Source organism: Solanum stenotomum, chromosome 11 (genome assembly GCF_019186545.1).
Source record: "Solanum stenotomum isolate F172 chromosome 11, ASM1918654v1, whole genome shotgun sequence".
Classification (NCBI taxonomy): Eukaryota; Viridiplantae; Streptophyta; class Magnoliopsida; order Solanales; family Solanaceae; genus Solanum; species Solanum stenotomum.
In genome coordinates this window covers 5,262,709-5,277,533 of record NC_064292.1, presented here as the reverse complement: position 1 = coordinate 5,277,533, position 14,825 = coordinate 5,262,709, and the positions used below count along the sequence as shown (strand labels likewise).

Here is a 14,825-nt window from a genome sequence, read left to right as displayed (position 1 = left end):
AGACTTTGACAAAAAGTGACATGGCTTTTTACCCACATTGTATTATTTTTGCTGTATGTACAAAGTTTTTTACCTTTGAGATTACTTTTTAGTGTTATTTTATGCATTTGTTTTTATTATATAGTATATGGACCACATAGTACTGTGAAACCTGTGACTTATAACTGATAAAACAATTTAGAATTTATGAAAAAGTTAAATTTATTGGTATCTTATAATTGTACCCTTTTGGAAATTTTATTTTTCTTCATTCCTCGTCATGTACATTTGTATTGATCGATGTCATATTATGTTATATATTTCTTATAACAACATTTTATTATAGCATATAAAAGATATTTAAACAAACTATACTGTTATATAAAGACGATTGATGATTGATCATAATGTGACATCATTAATTTAATTTGGAATCATTACTTGAGCTGTTAGGAGGCGTTCAGACATGATTTGATCAAAATTTGAAAAAGAAATAAGATACTATATTGATAATGTTAAAAAAAAATATCAGTTTATATATAACTTAATTATTTCATATACATTTTTTTTAATGTATATATATATATACACATATCATGTATCCATGGTCATAATAACAACAACAACAATAGCGTTATATTATAATTTTATGAGTAGAGTCTAAAGAGGGTAGAAATACTAATATTATCCTTATCTTTAAGTGAATAGAAAAATTGTTTCTCGTAGACCCTTGACTCAAAGAAAATGTATCCAATCTTTATTGAAAAAACCCTAATTTTGTTATATGTGTGCGCACGCGATGCAACTAACGTTATAAATGTGGTATATATTCTATATTTTCATCATCAAATTATAAGAATCTTGTTATTGGTTTTTCTTGTTTTCCACAATAAGTTGTGTAAGTTTGCAATAATTTTCATTTTTCAAGAATTGAAGGGTAAGATTATCATAATAATTTACGTACATCGTTAGGAGAGAAAAAAAAAACAACGCAAAATTCAAATTTAAACTTTATTAGTTCAGAATTTATCATCAAAACACATAACTTAAATATTCATAGATACTTAATGAATACATATATTAATATATGTATCTGAATCCATAACTAATACTATAGCTCCGCCCCTCGTGAAAACACAAACATTCAGAGAGGGTACATTCAGTGGCTTGTCTTTTGTTTTGGCAGCATATATACTCACAAGAAGAAGAAAAAAAGATGCCCAAAAATATTATTCCACCTCTTTCCCAAGCTTATAATTTAAAGTTTAATGAACAAAAAGACAAGTTGTCAAGCTTAATTCTTTTTTTAAAAAAATTGTTTATTGTAATACAAAAGGACAAGTTTTGAAGCTTAATTTTTGAAATAGAATAAAATAAAAAATTGTTTATTCCTGTAAATTACAATATCCTAGTTTTTTCTTTTTATGTAATACTCTATCTGTTTCAAATTGTATGTCTAGTTTTAATATAAGACAAAATTTATTAAGAAAGTAATGAATTTTTTTAAATTTTAATTTATGGTCTTAAATTAAAAATATATTTAGTGTATTAAAATATCTTTTATTAATCTTATGATTTTAAGCATGTCATGCGAAAATTAAATTTAAAATTATCAAAAAAGAAAAATATATTATTTTTTATTGAGCTAAAAAAAAAATAACACGAATAAATTAAAACAGATGAAGCAATAATTAATCAGATTATCATAATGAATCTTTATTTCAAAATAATGCATGACTAGATGTAGCTGTCAAATCTCCATGTGATAAACCTATCAGAGCTGTCCACAAAATTATCTCTCTTTTTCAAAATTATTGGCATACTATAAAAAAGAAGATATTAAAATATTAGTAAATATTTATTTTTATTCGATATTTATTATTATTATAAACTTAAATCACTTTAATATTATTAGCAAAAACTCTTACTGATATAATATATATAACTTAATTGGGTGAAACATTTATTTCATGTGTGGATGAAATGTTAGCATCACACATATATTGCGGTGGTCATTATGGTAATATGTCTTTTTTTATATATTATGATATCAAAATCATCCTTCTCTTAATTTTTCTTAATATAAATGTAAAATTTGAGCCAAAATAACTAAATTCTACTAAATTCAAAGCAACCAAGCATTATGATATATATATATATATATATATATATATATATTCATTTATTATAGTAAAAGTCGTTAGGCTTGAATTATAGTGAATTAGGTGAACTTATAACGTACATAAAATTATGCATCAAAGTTTCGATAACTAAATTAAATTAGAAAGCAAAATTTCAAAAAGGGGCAAAACAAATAAAAAAAGAGAGGAGACAGAAGAATATGTAGTAAACCGTAATATAAGACTTTTAAAATAGACTTATAATAGAAGACTATTGACCTAAGAAAAAAATGTTTTTCCTAAAAGAAAATGACATTTTTTCTTCTCAAGTCCCAAGTTTTTTTTTTTTTTTTTAAGGTTTAAGGGAGACAAAAGTACACATTTTAGGTAGTGTTTACTTTTCACTCTCTAGTGGAGTTATTTATGAGAAATTTTGAGAAAATGTACTTTTGATGGAAAGTTATTAAATTATACGTTATATATGGCCAAGTTCTTTTTTTAATAGGACCAAAAATTAAGCACCAACCTTTCAAAAGCAACTTAGTTTAAGAGTTCATTATTTAGATACACGTTATTTTGTAATATTATAAATATTCTTATCAAATTTTGACAAAGGCGTATCTAAGGGGGGTCACCGGGTTCACGTGAACCCATGGTCCCCTCCCGAGATTATATACATAATGCAGTAGTGTTGTATTTTTTTTAAAAATATTGAAATATAGATATGTGAACCCACACTTGAAGTATCACATAATGCGATTATGATTGGGTGTACCTCTCTCCACGAGGTTCGAAATTTGAATTTTATATGTATCTTGTTTTCTCTCTCTCTCTCTCTCTCTATATATATATATAAGAATTAATTTTAGACCTATAATTTTTTAAAATTGTAACGGTTTTCAGTAGTAAAAACCTAAATGTCGAACCAATCAAATTTATATCATAGATCAACCTTTTTATAACAGTGCACCCATCATCTCAACATCCTGGATACGCCTCTGGATTTTGATTTATTCAGATACGTCCAGATACATGTATCTCGAGATATATGAGGGCTAAAATTTGGTATAATTTGTTTTAGATGCATTGTATCTAAGTAGATTCATGTATCTCTGGAATACATAGACAAATAATTTTGCTCGCCTCCGTCCCATACATCTCGCTTACCACTCTCATATCTCTCTCGTTGTATCACAGATACATGTATCTAGTGTGATTTGCATGTATGTGGGATACATAGACAACTCTCGCTCGCCTACCTCCTGTTCTTACTCGCTTCTCTCTCCATTTTACTGTATCTGGTAGCAAAACACATGTATCTAGATGTATCAATCTGACTTGAAATCTGATATAAAATTATTAAATAGTGAGATAAAATGTAATTATTTCAAACTATAAAAAGAAGTAGTAAATATAATAGAAATATTTGTGTAATTAGAGACTTTCTTCTAAAATTTGAACATCAAGTTTCTATTTGGGCCTATCTAAGTGGGCCGAAAACATGATCCAGCTCAAGAAAACCCTTTTGTTCCTTAATGTTTATTCTAGAAATTATTAGTATTAATTGTAAAACTTACATAAATCTCGTAGTATTAAAGAGCTAATTACATTATATCCCTATTATTTTTTCAAATTATAAAAAATCTGTTATATTTATAGGATCTCAGATACATCAGATACCTGCGGATACATAGCTCACGGATTGCGAATGATACATTACTTAATGTGAGTGATGTATCCGAGAGGGAAGGGATGTATTCGAGAGGGGATATCGGTGTAGCCGAGAGAGGATGAGGATGTATCCGAGAGAAGAATAGGGATTATAATAAAATAATCCCTATTCTTTTAAATGGTAGAAAACTTTAGAGATTATAATAAAATAAGATGTGTATTTATGTAATTTTTCCATATTAATTTGTATCCTTGGTTTACTTGATTAGACAGAATTTCTGTTGAATGCTTTGTTATATTTTTCCTATTAATTATTTTGTTAAGTATTTTTTTTAAAATTGTTCGGACATGCATTACTCAAATTGATGGGTTTTTTGAAAGTAGTCTATTTACTTTCACGAGGTAATATAAGGTCTTCTGTATACTTTGTATACCCTGCTCAAACCCCTATTGTGGAATTTCTCTGAGTTGTTATTATTGTTATTGTTGTTGTTGAGTTTCTATTATACTCCCTCCGTTCACTCCTTTTACTTATCTAATGTAGTAAAAAGTACATTATCAATCTTTAGTATATCAGAAGAAAAATATGTTATTTTTTTCATGTTCAATTTTATCCTTAAAATTAATTACTTATTTTTAAAATTAATTATTTATTTTTAAAATTATTTTTTTAAGTCTAAGACTAAATATCAATCAATGTGAATATTATGATAAAATATCATATTAATTATTATTTTTCAAGGAACGTGTGAAGTTCAGATCGAACAAGTTAAAGCGAACAAGGGAAAGGGAGTAAGATGTAAGGCAAATCTTGGAACAAAAATATAATAAAATACACATAATTGTAGATACATCAAAAAATTGTTTCTTAGTAGTTCACATAGATGAATATACCCAAAATTAATAAAGGTAAAAAAATACATGAAAAAGAAGAATTTAAAATGAAATAGTAATTATTCAAATGAATCACAACCGTTGAATCAACTCATCAAAAAAATCACAATGAATCCTCACCGTTCATTTTCTAAAATTTACAACAATACAAATAAAGAAATTCCAAAAATCAAAACCGCCGTGCCGTGCATGGCAATCTTCTCAACACCGGAACTATCAGCCGGCGAGTCATCGTTGCCGGAGGTAGGGCTCAATCCTGCCGGAGACTTGCTCTTTGGTTTCAACGTCGCCGGAGCCGGAGCCACTGCCGGAGAAGGAGCAGCAAAGATACTCATAGGTTGAAGCACTTTATCAACCTAAGAATTATTACACTGTCAGATCATCGAAGAAATATTTACAAATATACATTCTTAAAAAATGTTAATTTTTTTTGTCTCGAAAATAAAATATGTTATCTACTACTAAAATTATTAAAGACCATCTGATGGTGTAAAATTTCTTATATATATACTCTCATAATAATATTACATCTTTGCATGTCAATTAATGTGAAGGGGTAATTTAGTTTTTTTAAGGGTATTAACGTCCAACAAAATCTTAAAGAATCTCTATCTATCGGTAATTTACTTTTGAGGTGTACGCTTTATATATTTTTCAACGGAAAAGAGGCGAAAATGCCCCAACACTATTGCAAAAGGTCAAAAATACCCTTCATTAACCTGTTTTGCAACAATTATCCTCTATTTATATTATTGACTCACTTATACCGTTTGACTAACCGACAACATTGAATTAAAAAAATATGTTTAAAAAAAAAATCTCCAAAAACTGACTTTTTTTCTGAAAATTATTAATTCTCCTATAGAATGTTTCCCGATATTTGATTGGAAAGCAAAAAATATTTTCAATCCAAAACAATAATATTTAATTACCAAATCTTTTTGTTTTAAAAAATTGAAAATATATTTTAAGTGTCAACTATCGATTTAAAAAAACTAATATGAAATTAAAAATTAAGATATTTTAAAGAAAAAATTACCTATGCCCAAAAGTCCAAAACATAAAACATTTCCCTCACAATGAACAACAACAATAACAAAATATCTAGTGTGACCCCACACGTAACACTACATGTTACCCCTACCTTATGTAACGTAGAGCGGTAGAGAAGTTGTTTCTCGCAACCAAAATATATTTTCTGAAAAAACATTTTCCATCGTACCAAATAAACGTAACAACTAGCAATAATAATACCTGATAAACTGCAAGCTGACCATCAGTATAAATTGTGTTAGAAACAGTAGCATCATCAACTCCGGTAGAGACATTAACTTGATTACCGGACGTCGTTACGTTTAACGGGAAGTCTCCGGGAGTAGCATCACCAGCTTGTGTTCTTAAAGGGTTACTAATAGTTTGAAATTGTGACATTGAAATAAAATTTGGTAAAACATGAAATTGTACTAATTGAACTTGTTGTTGTGCACTTAATGAATTTATTGTGCCTGATTTTAGGCTAGAAAATGCATTATCTGTTGGTGCAAAAACAGTCATGCCTTGATTTGAATTGTTTAATTGTGTGTTGATTTGATCACTAACTTGTGATACTTTCATTAGTCTAATTAATGTTGTGAATTGGCCTGCTTTTTCTAGGATTTGTGTTATGTTTGTTGGACCAGAAGGGGTTGTTTGAGATAGTGTTAAAATTGAAAATTGGAGGATAATAATAATAAAAAAAAATTGGTGTTTCATTTTTATTCAAGAATGGGATATAGAGGGAAATGATGTAGTGTTTTTTTTTGTTGATAATTGATGTGAGAAAGTTTAGGGCTTTATATATGGAAAGTAAAGAATGTGTTTGGTGAGTGGGAGAAGGCTTTTTAGTTTTATAATTAATTTATGGAGCTATGTCGACTCACGAATAATATCTTGTTGATTAAATAATCAAGTATATATATACTATGTCATGTATTATCTCCTCTTTATAGAGAAGAGAGAGTGACCTTGTTTCTTTCTTATTGATAGTCTTTATTTTTTTCTCGATTTTACTGAAGGTCGAGGATCCTATCAGAATCAAGCTTTAATTTTGGGAAAAGTATTGTTTCCTTTATAAGTTGGAGTGGAAGAATACACACTTAAAACTTATCTATTGATCATAATAAAGTAATTTGTAAATCATCATCAAATTATATTAAAAGTAATAATATGTAATTGTTCATAATAAATGAAATTAATAACAAATTATATAAATAAGATAAATTACCAACTACAATCGAGTTAATATACATATAGTATAAAAATTCTTCATATTACATAATCCTAGCTAGCTAGTATGGCATTCCTTTAATATTGAAATTTGGTGAGAAGTTACAATATTAGTGGTTACAAGAAGGAGAAAAAAAATCATTTTTTTTGAAAGATTGACCATCAAAATCTTGAAAGAGAGTAGAATGGAAAAGTTTGAGGGGTGGGGCTTGGGTGGAGGTTAAGAAAGTATTATTGCTCATAATTTTGCTTAGAAAGGAAGGAAGATAGAGAGATAAAGTTTTATATGTATAGTTTTTTCTATCTTTACGAGATAGGAATAAAATTGATGTACATTATATCTTCTTCAGATCATACTTATGAAACAACATTGAGTTTGTTGTTGATGTACACTTGTAAGTGCATATAATCTAATGCAATGATTGGTATGCCATATACATAAACCTCTTTATAACATTCATTTTCTATAATAATCTTGTCTTATAAAGGTTAAACTTAATTTTTTATTGACTGATTTTCATGTTATGTTAAATATTATATATGTTATATAACAATATTTTATTATAACAATAAAAGAATATTGAAACTAATAGCGGAGTTTGAATATATATTACTTGAAAAGGAAGAGAACATTGCAATTCTTGATTATTTGGGGCCATGGTCTATCTAAAGTTGGTCCCAATTCATCACATATTGCTCTTGGGGGGTCATAAACTAGGCTCCCTTTTTCTTGATTTTCTTCTTTTCGTGGTAACCTTTCACCTTAGTTTTTTATTCGATATTTGGTATTTGTTTTAAAAGTCTGATTAATCCAGATTCATGACATATAAGACCATTAAAAGGGAAAATACTTTTTATCAGGATTTCTTTTGATTTTCTGAAATTCAAAATCTCTAGATCAAGGTAAAGAATCATATTCACTTCTTCACAATACTAAGATATACTTTGAATATTAAATAAATTAGTATACCCTTTATCCCAACTTATGTGTCACTATTTATTTATTTTTAGTTTGTCTAAGAAGAATGATTTACAACTACACAAATATTTATGATTCGTTTTATATCACAAATTTTAAAAGTCTTTCTTTTATTTTTCGTGCTTAATCAAACACCTCCACATAAATTGAGAAGAAAGTAATAGTTATGGAGTACTGTATTTATAGATGAGTAACAAAGAGAGGAGGGAATGGATGTATGAGCTATTAAAGAGTCAAATCTTGAAAACTATTGTATTAGTAAAAATATTGATAGCTCGATCCTTTTCCATACATGAGGTCATACGTTCTACATTGAGTGTAAAAGAACTTTAACGCTATCAAGTCTCTCAAAAGATAATTACAGACTGGGAAACCAACTATAATAAGTAAGATTAGTTACTTTAAAATAGACAAATAAAAACTATTTACATTACCAAATAAAACGGTCATTTTCTTCTACTATATTTATAAATGGTCATAAGAAATTATTTCCTCTCACCTAGAACTAATAGACGAGTTTTTATATAATCTGTGTATAGAGCTTAAACTCATTTTTTGTGGTACGCTCTCACCATCTTCTTAGCATTTCAAATCTAATTGATTGAGTTAAAGTTGAGGTAAACTGCTTACCCACTGCCATCACCAGCAGACAAACTCAGTTGAGCAAAATTTCTAAACAAAGTTTATGGGAAAGTTTACAAACAGTTAGTACATTACATCAAAATCTCCAATTTGATGTTTTACCAGAATACCACTTATTAGGAATAACGGTGACTACTCACGAGTCACGAGTGGGGTCTCAGGAGGGTAAGATGTATTCAGACCTTATCACTATCATTGTAAGGTAGGTTGGTAGAGAGATTGTTTCGATAGACCCTCGGCTCAAAAGAAGTGTGAGAGTTTTTTTACTTCTAAATGTTTATATAGAAAAGATTATAGATACACTTTCTTTTAGGTGTACACAAGGTTGGATATAGAGTATGACTTACAGATTCATGTGAACCAGTAGCTTTGACTCGATCATTGTATATATGGTAAACTCACTAAATACATACAAATAACAGATTTTGATTCTGTAAATCAAATGTGATGTGGTAAAATCCTGAACTTGAACGCATAATGTTCAAATTCTGGATCCGCATCAGCACGTACAGGATTCATTGAGGAAAAGTGGTTACAAGTTTATTTGGTTGACATAAGATGCCAGTTTATCTTCAATGAACTTCCTTATACTAGTTGCATCACCTTGTCGAATGATCCTTCCATCTTCCATGTACACTGCACCATCTGCAAACTCGAGTTCTTCCAAGCGATGAGTTACCCACAATGCGGTAATTCCTTGAGATGTATCCATAGAGTTTCTCATTGCTTTTATCACTCCAATCTAGCAAAAGTGGAAGGAAAGAAAAACAATTCACTCGTAAAATTTATCTATTCCGGATAAAAGAATTTCCATACTAAACACTAAACAACATGTTGTTCTTCTCCTCATCGATGGAGTAAATTTAGAAAAGCTTCCTTCCTCTTCCGGGCAACACAAAAGCCAAAGGCAAAAAGGAATTGAAAGAATATAGAACAAGGAAAAGGAATAAGCATGTCATGCAGAGTAGCCGAGTCAGTCAAAGAAAAATACTACTTTAGTTTGATGACGACACTGCAGTGCACATTGAGTGAGGCGAAGCGCTCAACACATTTTGAGCCTCGCTTCAAGGCTTAAGCGTGCTTGCCTTTGACAACACGGTATGGATAGCATTAATATATTTTACACTGTGGTTATGCAGTGTTGAACATGAGCCAAAGTTTCAAGTTTGTGAACATCTCTTGTGCATAGGATTTCACTTGAATGATTATCTTGAGCAGTTTCAGTTCAAGAAAATACCCTTTAGGTCCTTTCCTTTGATAGTTCAACAGTTGGATAGCACACTAATACAGGTGGTTTGGTACGTGGGATAAGGATAATAATTCCAGGATAAATTTGGGATTAACTTTATCCCATGTTTGGTTTGAGGTATTAGTTAATCCCGGGATTATTTTATATCCCAACATTTCTACCAAAATTGTGGGATTACTATCCCATATAGAAGGTGGGATATATTTGCTTATCCTATCTGGCATACCAGACGACCCCTACATATTTAGGTGACCAGAGTGAAAGACTGGATGCTACAAAGTGAGATAAAAGTTGAATCAGATTATACCTGATCAGTTTCATCCAAAAAAGTAGTCAGTTCATCAAGTAACAAAACTTTGCAAGCTTCCGCCAAAGCACCAGCTGTAGCAACCCTTTGTTTTTGGCCACCACTAAGAGTGTGAACTGGTTTCTGCTCAGTGTAAACAAAAGCACAGACGTGAGAGCAGTTCGGTATGTATGTTAGAAACTCAAGAAACCATACCTGAAGAACATACTTTCAAATATTCATACATCCCAACTGCATCCAAAGCTTTTGCCACCCTAGTCTTAATTTCATTTGGTGTTAAGTTCAATTTACCAAGACCAAAAGCAACATCAGCTTCCACTGTTGGCATCACGACCTGTAAGCACAAGAAATAAAGAAGGCCATGCATTTCAGAGCAGAATACTTACTTAACATGTGGTCGTGGAAAGTCCAATTCATAAAAACCATCCAACGATCCAGACAAACTAACATAACAAATAACGGCAAATGTGACTCTCTGCTTTAGCCACACCAAGCACAACATCTTTGCAGAGACCTCGTGAACTCATCATGCCAAAAGCATGTGAGGCTATGATAAGAAGCCTTGTAGATTTACCATACAAAAGATAAATGGACCAATGTAGCAAAAAACTCTATAGACTCGCATTCTCGAATCAGTAAATGCAGAGTACAGAATCATGACAGACACCTGTGCTACTAAATGACTCATAAGTGCAATGACAAAATGATGAGGACTTTGCTACCACATATTCTGGAGGTTTTACAAAGATGGATAAACTGCACCATCCACCCAAAGTAATGGTCATGCAGAGTTACAAACCAGTATAATCAGCAATACAATGTAGAAAGTTAAGAACTTTTCCAGATTCTGCCTACTTACAGGGCTACAATAGAAGTTCTATAAAGACATTTTAGTCCTTATGACGGCAAATTGCTGAATTATTCAAAAGTGATGGTCTTTCCAAATCTAAACTTGATTGAGATATATTTCAACAAAAGCAAGAAAAACCAAAAGCATAATTACATCAGTAGGATAGTTATCAAGGGACTCTTGATTCTCTAATATGAAATAAAGCTTATACAAGATGAAGCACTCAATCTTTTGTAGTTCATTAATAATTTACATTCTCTTTGTTATAATGTCAGTGTTTGAGCCAGCTTACCTCGACTATTTCACTAGGTACTTGTTACCTCACACCAGCACAGGTACCTGGTAACTCATTGGCTTAAGCAAGGGGAAAAAGATCACCTAGGACTGTTTTTTTGGTCTCTGCTCAGATTGAACTCATCTTCCGTGGTTTTCACCCACTTAATTGACCATTAGGCAACATCCTTAGGCTCCCCTTGTGTTTTATATCCATTTGCAGTGGTTCCATTAAACCCCAATCCTCAATTATTGAATTGGTGTGATAAGAATCCTTTTTTTCCCAAAAGATTGGACTGAGGCGAGTTTAAATGGAGTGACATGGATAGTGGAGATTTATATAGCTGACCGACTAGATTGGAATTGAGGTGTATAAGTTGTTGTTGTGATAAGTATCTCGAATCTCGAGATTTAGACCATTAATCCCACAATTCATTCATTATCAACAAGTTAGAAGTCATCAGCACAATATGGGAATCCAAACATTCTCGCTTAATCATCCAATTTAACCCACAAAAGAGGGCCACAAATCCGAAGACGACTGATAATTTGGCAGCATTACCCTCTAAAGGCGACTTAGAACAAAAAAACTGAAAATTGCTTCAAGTAAACACACCTGATGATCAGGATTCTGATACACAAAGCTCCTTGGCCTCTCCACATACAAGAAACCATCATCTGGACTCAATAGACCTGCTAATATCTGAAACAATTTCACCCCAAAAAGAACAAAACACAAAACCCCATTAATTATGACAGACTACAACAACATACCGATGTAATTCCACAAGTGGGTTTTGGCGAGGGTAGGATAAAAGCAAACCTTACCCTTACCTGCATTGTGCAGGTAAATAGGTAGTTTCCGATAGACCCTCGGCGCAACAAAAGCATAAACACAACATTGATGGAAACATAAGTAGTAACAACAGCAAGATAGTAAGAAAAAAACGAAAATCGGTTCAACCAAACGGCCTTTAGGCAGTTTGGAACTCGTAGATCTCGAAAAAATACGCGGATTCAAAAAAAAAATCGCCTGAAACGGACACCCGAGGTCGCAAAATCGATCGTCTAACACTGAAATTGACATTCACACGCGCAGTGTCGAGGCATTTCGAACTCGAAAACGAATTTTCCTTTAAGAGATTCTTAGCGATAGAGAATTTCAAACGGCCATAACTCGGGCCTCGGGTGTCCGTTTCAGGCGATTTTTTTTTTGAATCCGCGTATTTTTTCGAGATCTACGAGTTCCAAACTGCCTAAAGGCCGTTTGGTTGAACCGATAATAGACAACAAGTAGTATTAGAAAACTAAGAATGAGAAATACGAAAAATAATAAAATATTAAAAATACACTAGCATACCAATATAATCCCAAAAGTGGAGTTTGGGGAGGATAGAGTTCACGCAAACCTTATCCCTACCTTGGGAAATAGAGAGGTTTTCCAATAGACCCTCGGCTCGTGAAAAAGCATATCAAAGAAGATACTATAGAAAGCATGACAAAGAAAAAAAAAGAAGAAAAACTACAATAAAATAGTGTGATGATCAAAGTACAAGAGACAATAGAAAGTAACTAACATAAATTGAAGGACAAGAAACTACAAGGAATATTACTACGACTACAAGTACGGAAGGATAAGCGAGAAAAAGCTAAACCACTTGCTATCCTTCTACCTTAATTTGTGTGCTCCATAATCTACTATATAAGGTCATGTACTCGATAAGCTTCAACTGTGACAAGTCACGTATAATCACATCTTCCCAAATAATACTAATACTACTGGTTTAAAAAAACCGCGAAATTACCTACTACTAGTCTGCTAAGCTAATCCTCGACCTCCGGACCTTCGTATCCATTCTAACAGACTAACAACCAAAAAAAAAAAAAAGTCCTAGACGTATATACCTTTAAAAGGGTTGATTTTCCACAACCATTAGGTCCCAAAAGCATCCAGAATTGTCCAGAAGGAACTTGTAGTGAACAATCTTTAAGAATTGGAAGTAATTTTCCTTGTCTTGAGACAACTGAATAGCTAAGATTTTGAGCATTAATTGCAAAACTGTCAGTCATTGCGGCATTTCTACAAACACATAGTGAGCAAATTATGGTATCAATAACAAATGGATATTTCCCAAAAAGATAAAAAAAAAAAATTAACGTAAATGTGAGGGAACAGAAATTGCCTGTGAGAATTAATGGGTGGCAATTGCAGAGCTGAAGCCCGAACACAAACAGACTGTATCATTTTTACCCAACAAAAACTCGATTTCAAGCTTGTCTATGGCTTTTTTGAACAATTTTTTTAAAAAAATTGTACTTAAATTATGATGTATTTATGCGAAGGTGTTCGGAATAAGAGTGTCAAATAAATTAAAACAGAGAAGTAATTCACCAAATTGAAGATGCGGGATATATGCGGGCCTTATTCCTATCTTAATGAGGTAGCTCGAAAGGTTGTTTCTCATAAACCCCGAATCACCAATGAAACGAGAAAAGTAGATAGTAAAATAGCAATATACTAGGAAGCAAATGAAATAACATGTAGTACCACACAATAAAGAATAAGAAACTTTAGTAATTACTCCCTCTTCCTAATTACTTATCCGTTTTTTCTTTTATAATTGTTCCTAATTACTTGTCCATTTTGACAAATCAAGAAAGAATAATTTTTTTTACCTATTATACCCTCAATTAAATGACTAATTACTTTCAGAACTTTTCATCCACTTCATAATTAATAGGGATAAAATGATAAACTCACTATGTCATTAATTGATTTCTTAATAGGTGTGTCAATTCAAAAGTGGACAAGTAATTAGGGACAGAGAGAGTACTAACTATTAAGTACTACTACTTTCCTTCCATACAGAGTCACTTTTGTTACGTAGTTATTTATTCTCAATATGAAATTTTCTGAAGCGAATTTGAATTTAGTCGAACTCCAATGCGGGTATCGCACACCAAGTAAAATAAAAAACAAGAACTACTAACTAGTAATAGGAGGGGAAGGGATGAGGCTAGCCCTTCGCCTCTTTCGCCTACAGTATTCAACTATCTACTAATTGTCTATTTTAATTTTCGATCTTTATCTCATCTCTCCCATCTTGCGTACCATAGGATCATTTCCACCTGGTCTCTTACGACCATTTCAATATATCTTTAAGCAATATACAATATTTATACACTTTTTTTTCTTTCTATTCCAGCATTTATATTAGTTCAATTGTTAAGCAAGTCTAATTATATCAATCATTATGTAGTATATATTTAACATTTATTTCCTTCCAACAACTTTAAAAAAAAAAAAAAATTATACTCCCTCCGTCCCTTTTTAGTTGTCCACTTTAGAAATGGCACACAGATTAAGGCAACAATGATTAGCACAGTGAAGTTACAATTTTACCCTTATGACAACTTTTCACTTTAAAATTACAACCACTTATTTGAATTCAAGTGAAATAAATTGGAGGGAAACAACATACACTTTTACAATTTTCAAGAAGTGTAAATAAGGGTATAATAGGAAAAAATTTGTTGTTCTTTCTTGATTTGTCAAAATGGACAACTAAATAGGGACAACTAAAAAAGGAAATATG

The 14,825-nt window shown here is 31.3% G+C and overlaps 2 protein-coding genes across 2 annotated transcripts; both read right to left on the bottom strand.

The window, feature by feature from the left end:
• Positions 1-4,586: 4,586 nt before the first annotated feature.
• LOC125843708 (fasciclin-like arabinogalactan protein 12) lies at positions 4,587-6,472 on the bottom strand. The gene is made up of 2 exons (XM_049522890.1): positions 5,919-6,472; positions 4,587-5,020 (listed from the first exon to the last, which is right to left on the bottom strand). The coding sequence occupies exons 1-2, from the start codon at positions 6,414-6,416 to the stop codon at positions 4,802-4,804; spliced, it is 717 nt and encodes a 238-aa protein (XP_049378847.1). The 5' UTR covers positions 6,417-6,472; the 3' UTR covers positions 4,587-4,801.
• A 2,481-nt stretch (positions 6,473-8,953) lies between these two features.
• On the bottom strand, positions 8,954-13,651 carry LOC125843704 (ABC transporter I family member 10). The gene is made up of 6 exons (XM_049522884.1): positions 13,413-13,651; positions 13,135-13,309; positions 11,846-11,932; positions 10,315-10,440; positions 10,107-10,229; positions 8,954-9,292 (listed from the first exon to the last, which is right to left on the bottom strand). The coding sequence occupies exons 1-6, from the start codon at positions 13,472-13,474 to the stop codon at positions 9,083-9,085; spliced, it is 783 nt and encodes a 260-aa protein (XP_049378841.1). The 5' UTR covers positions 13,475-13,651; the 3' UTR covers positions 8,954-9,082.
• Positions 13,652-14,825: the final 1,174 nt, after the last annotated feature.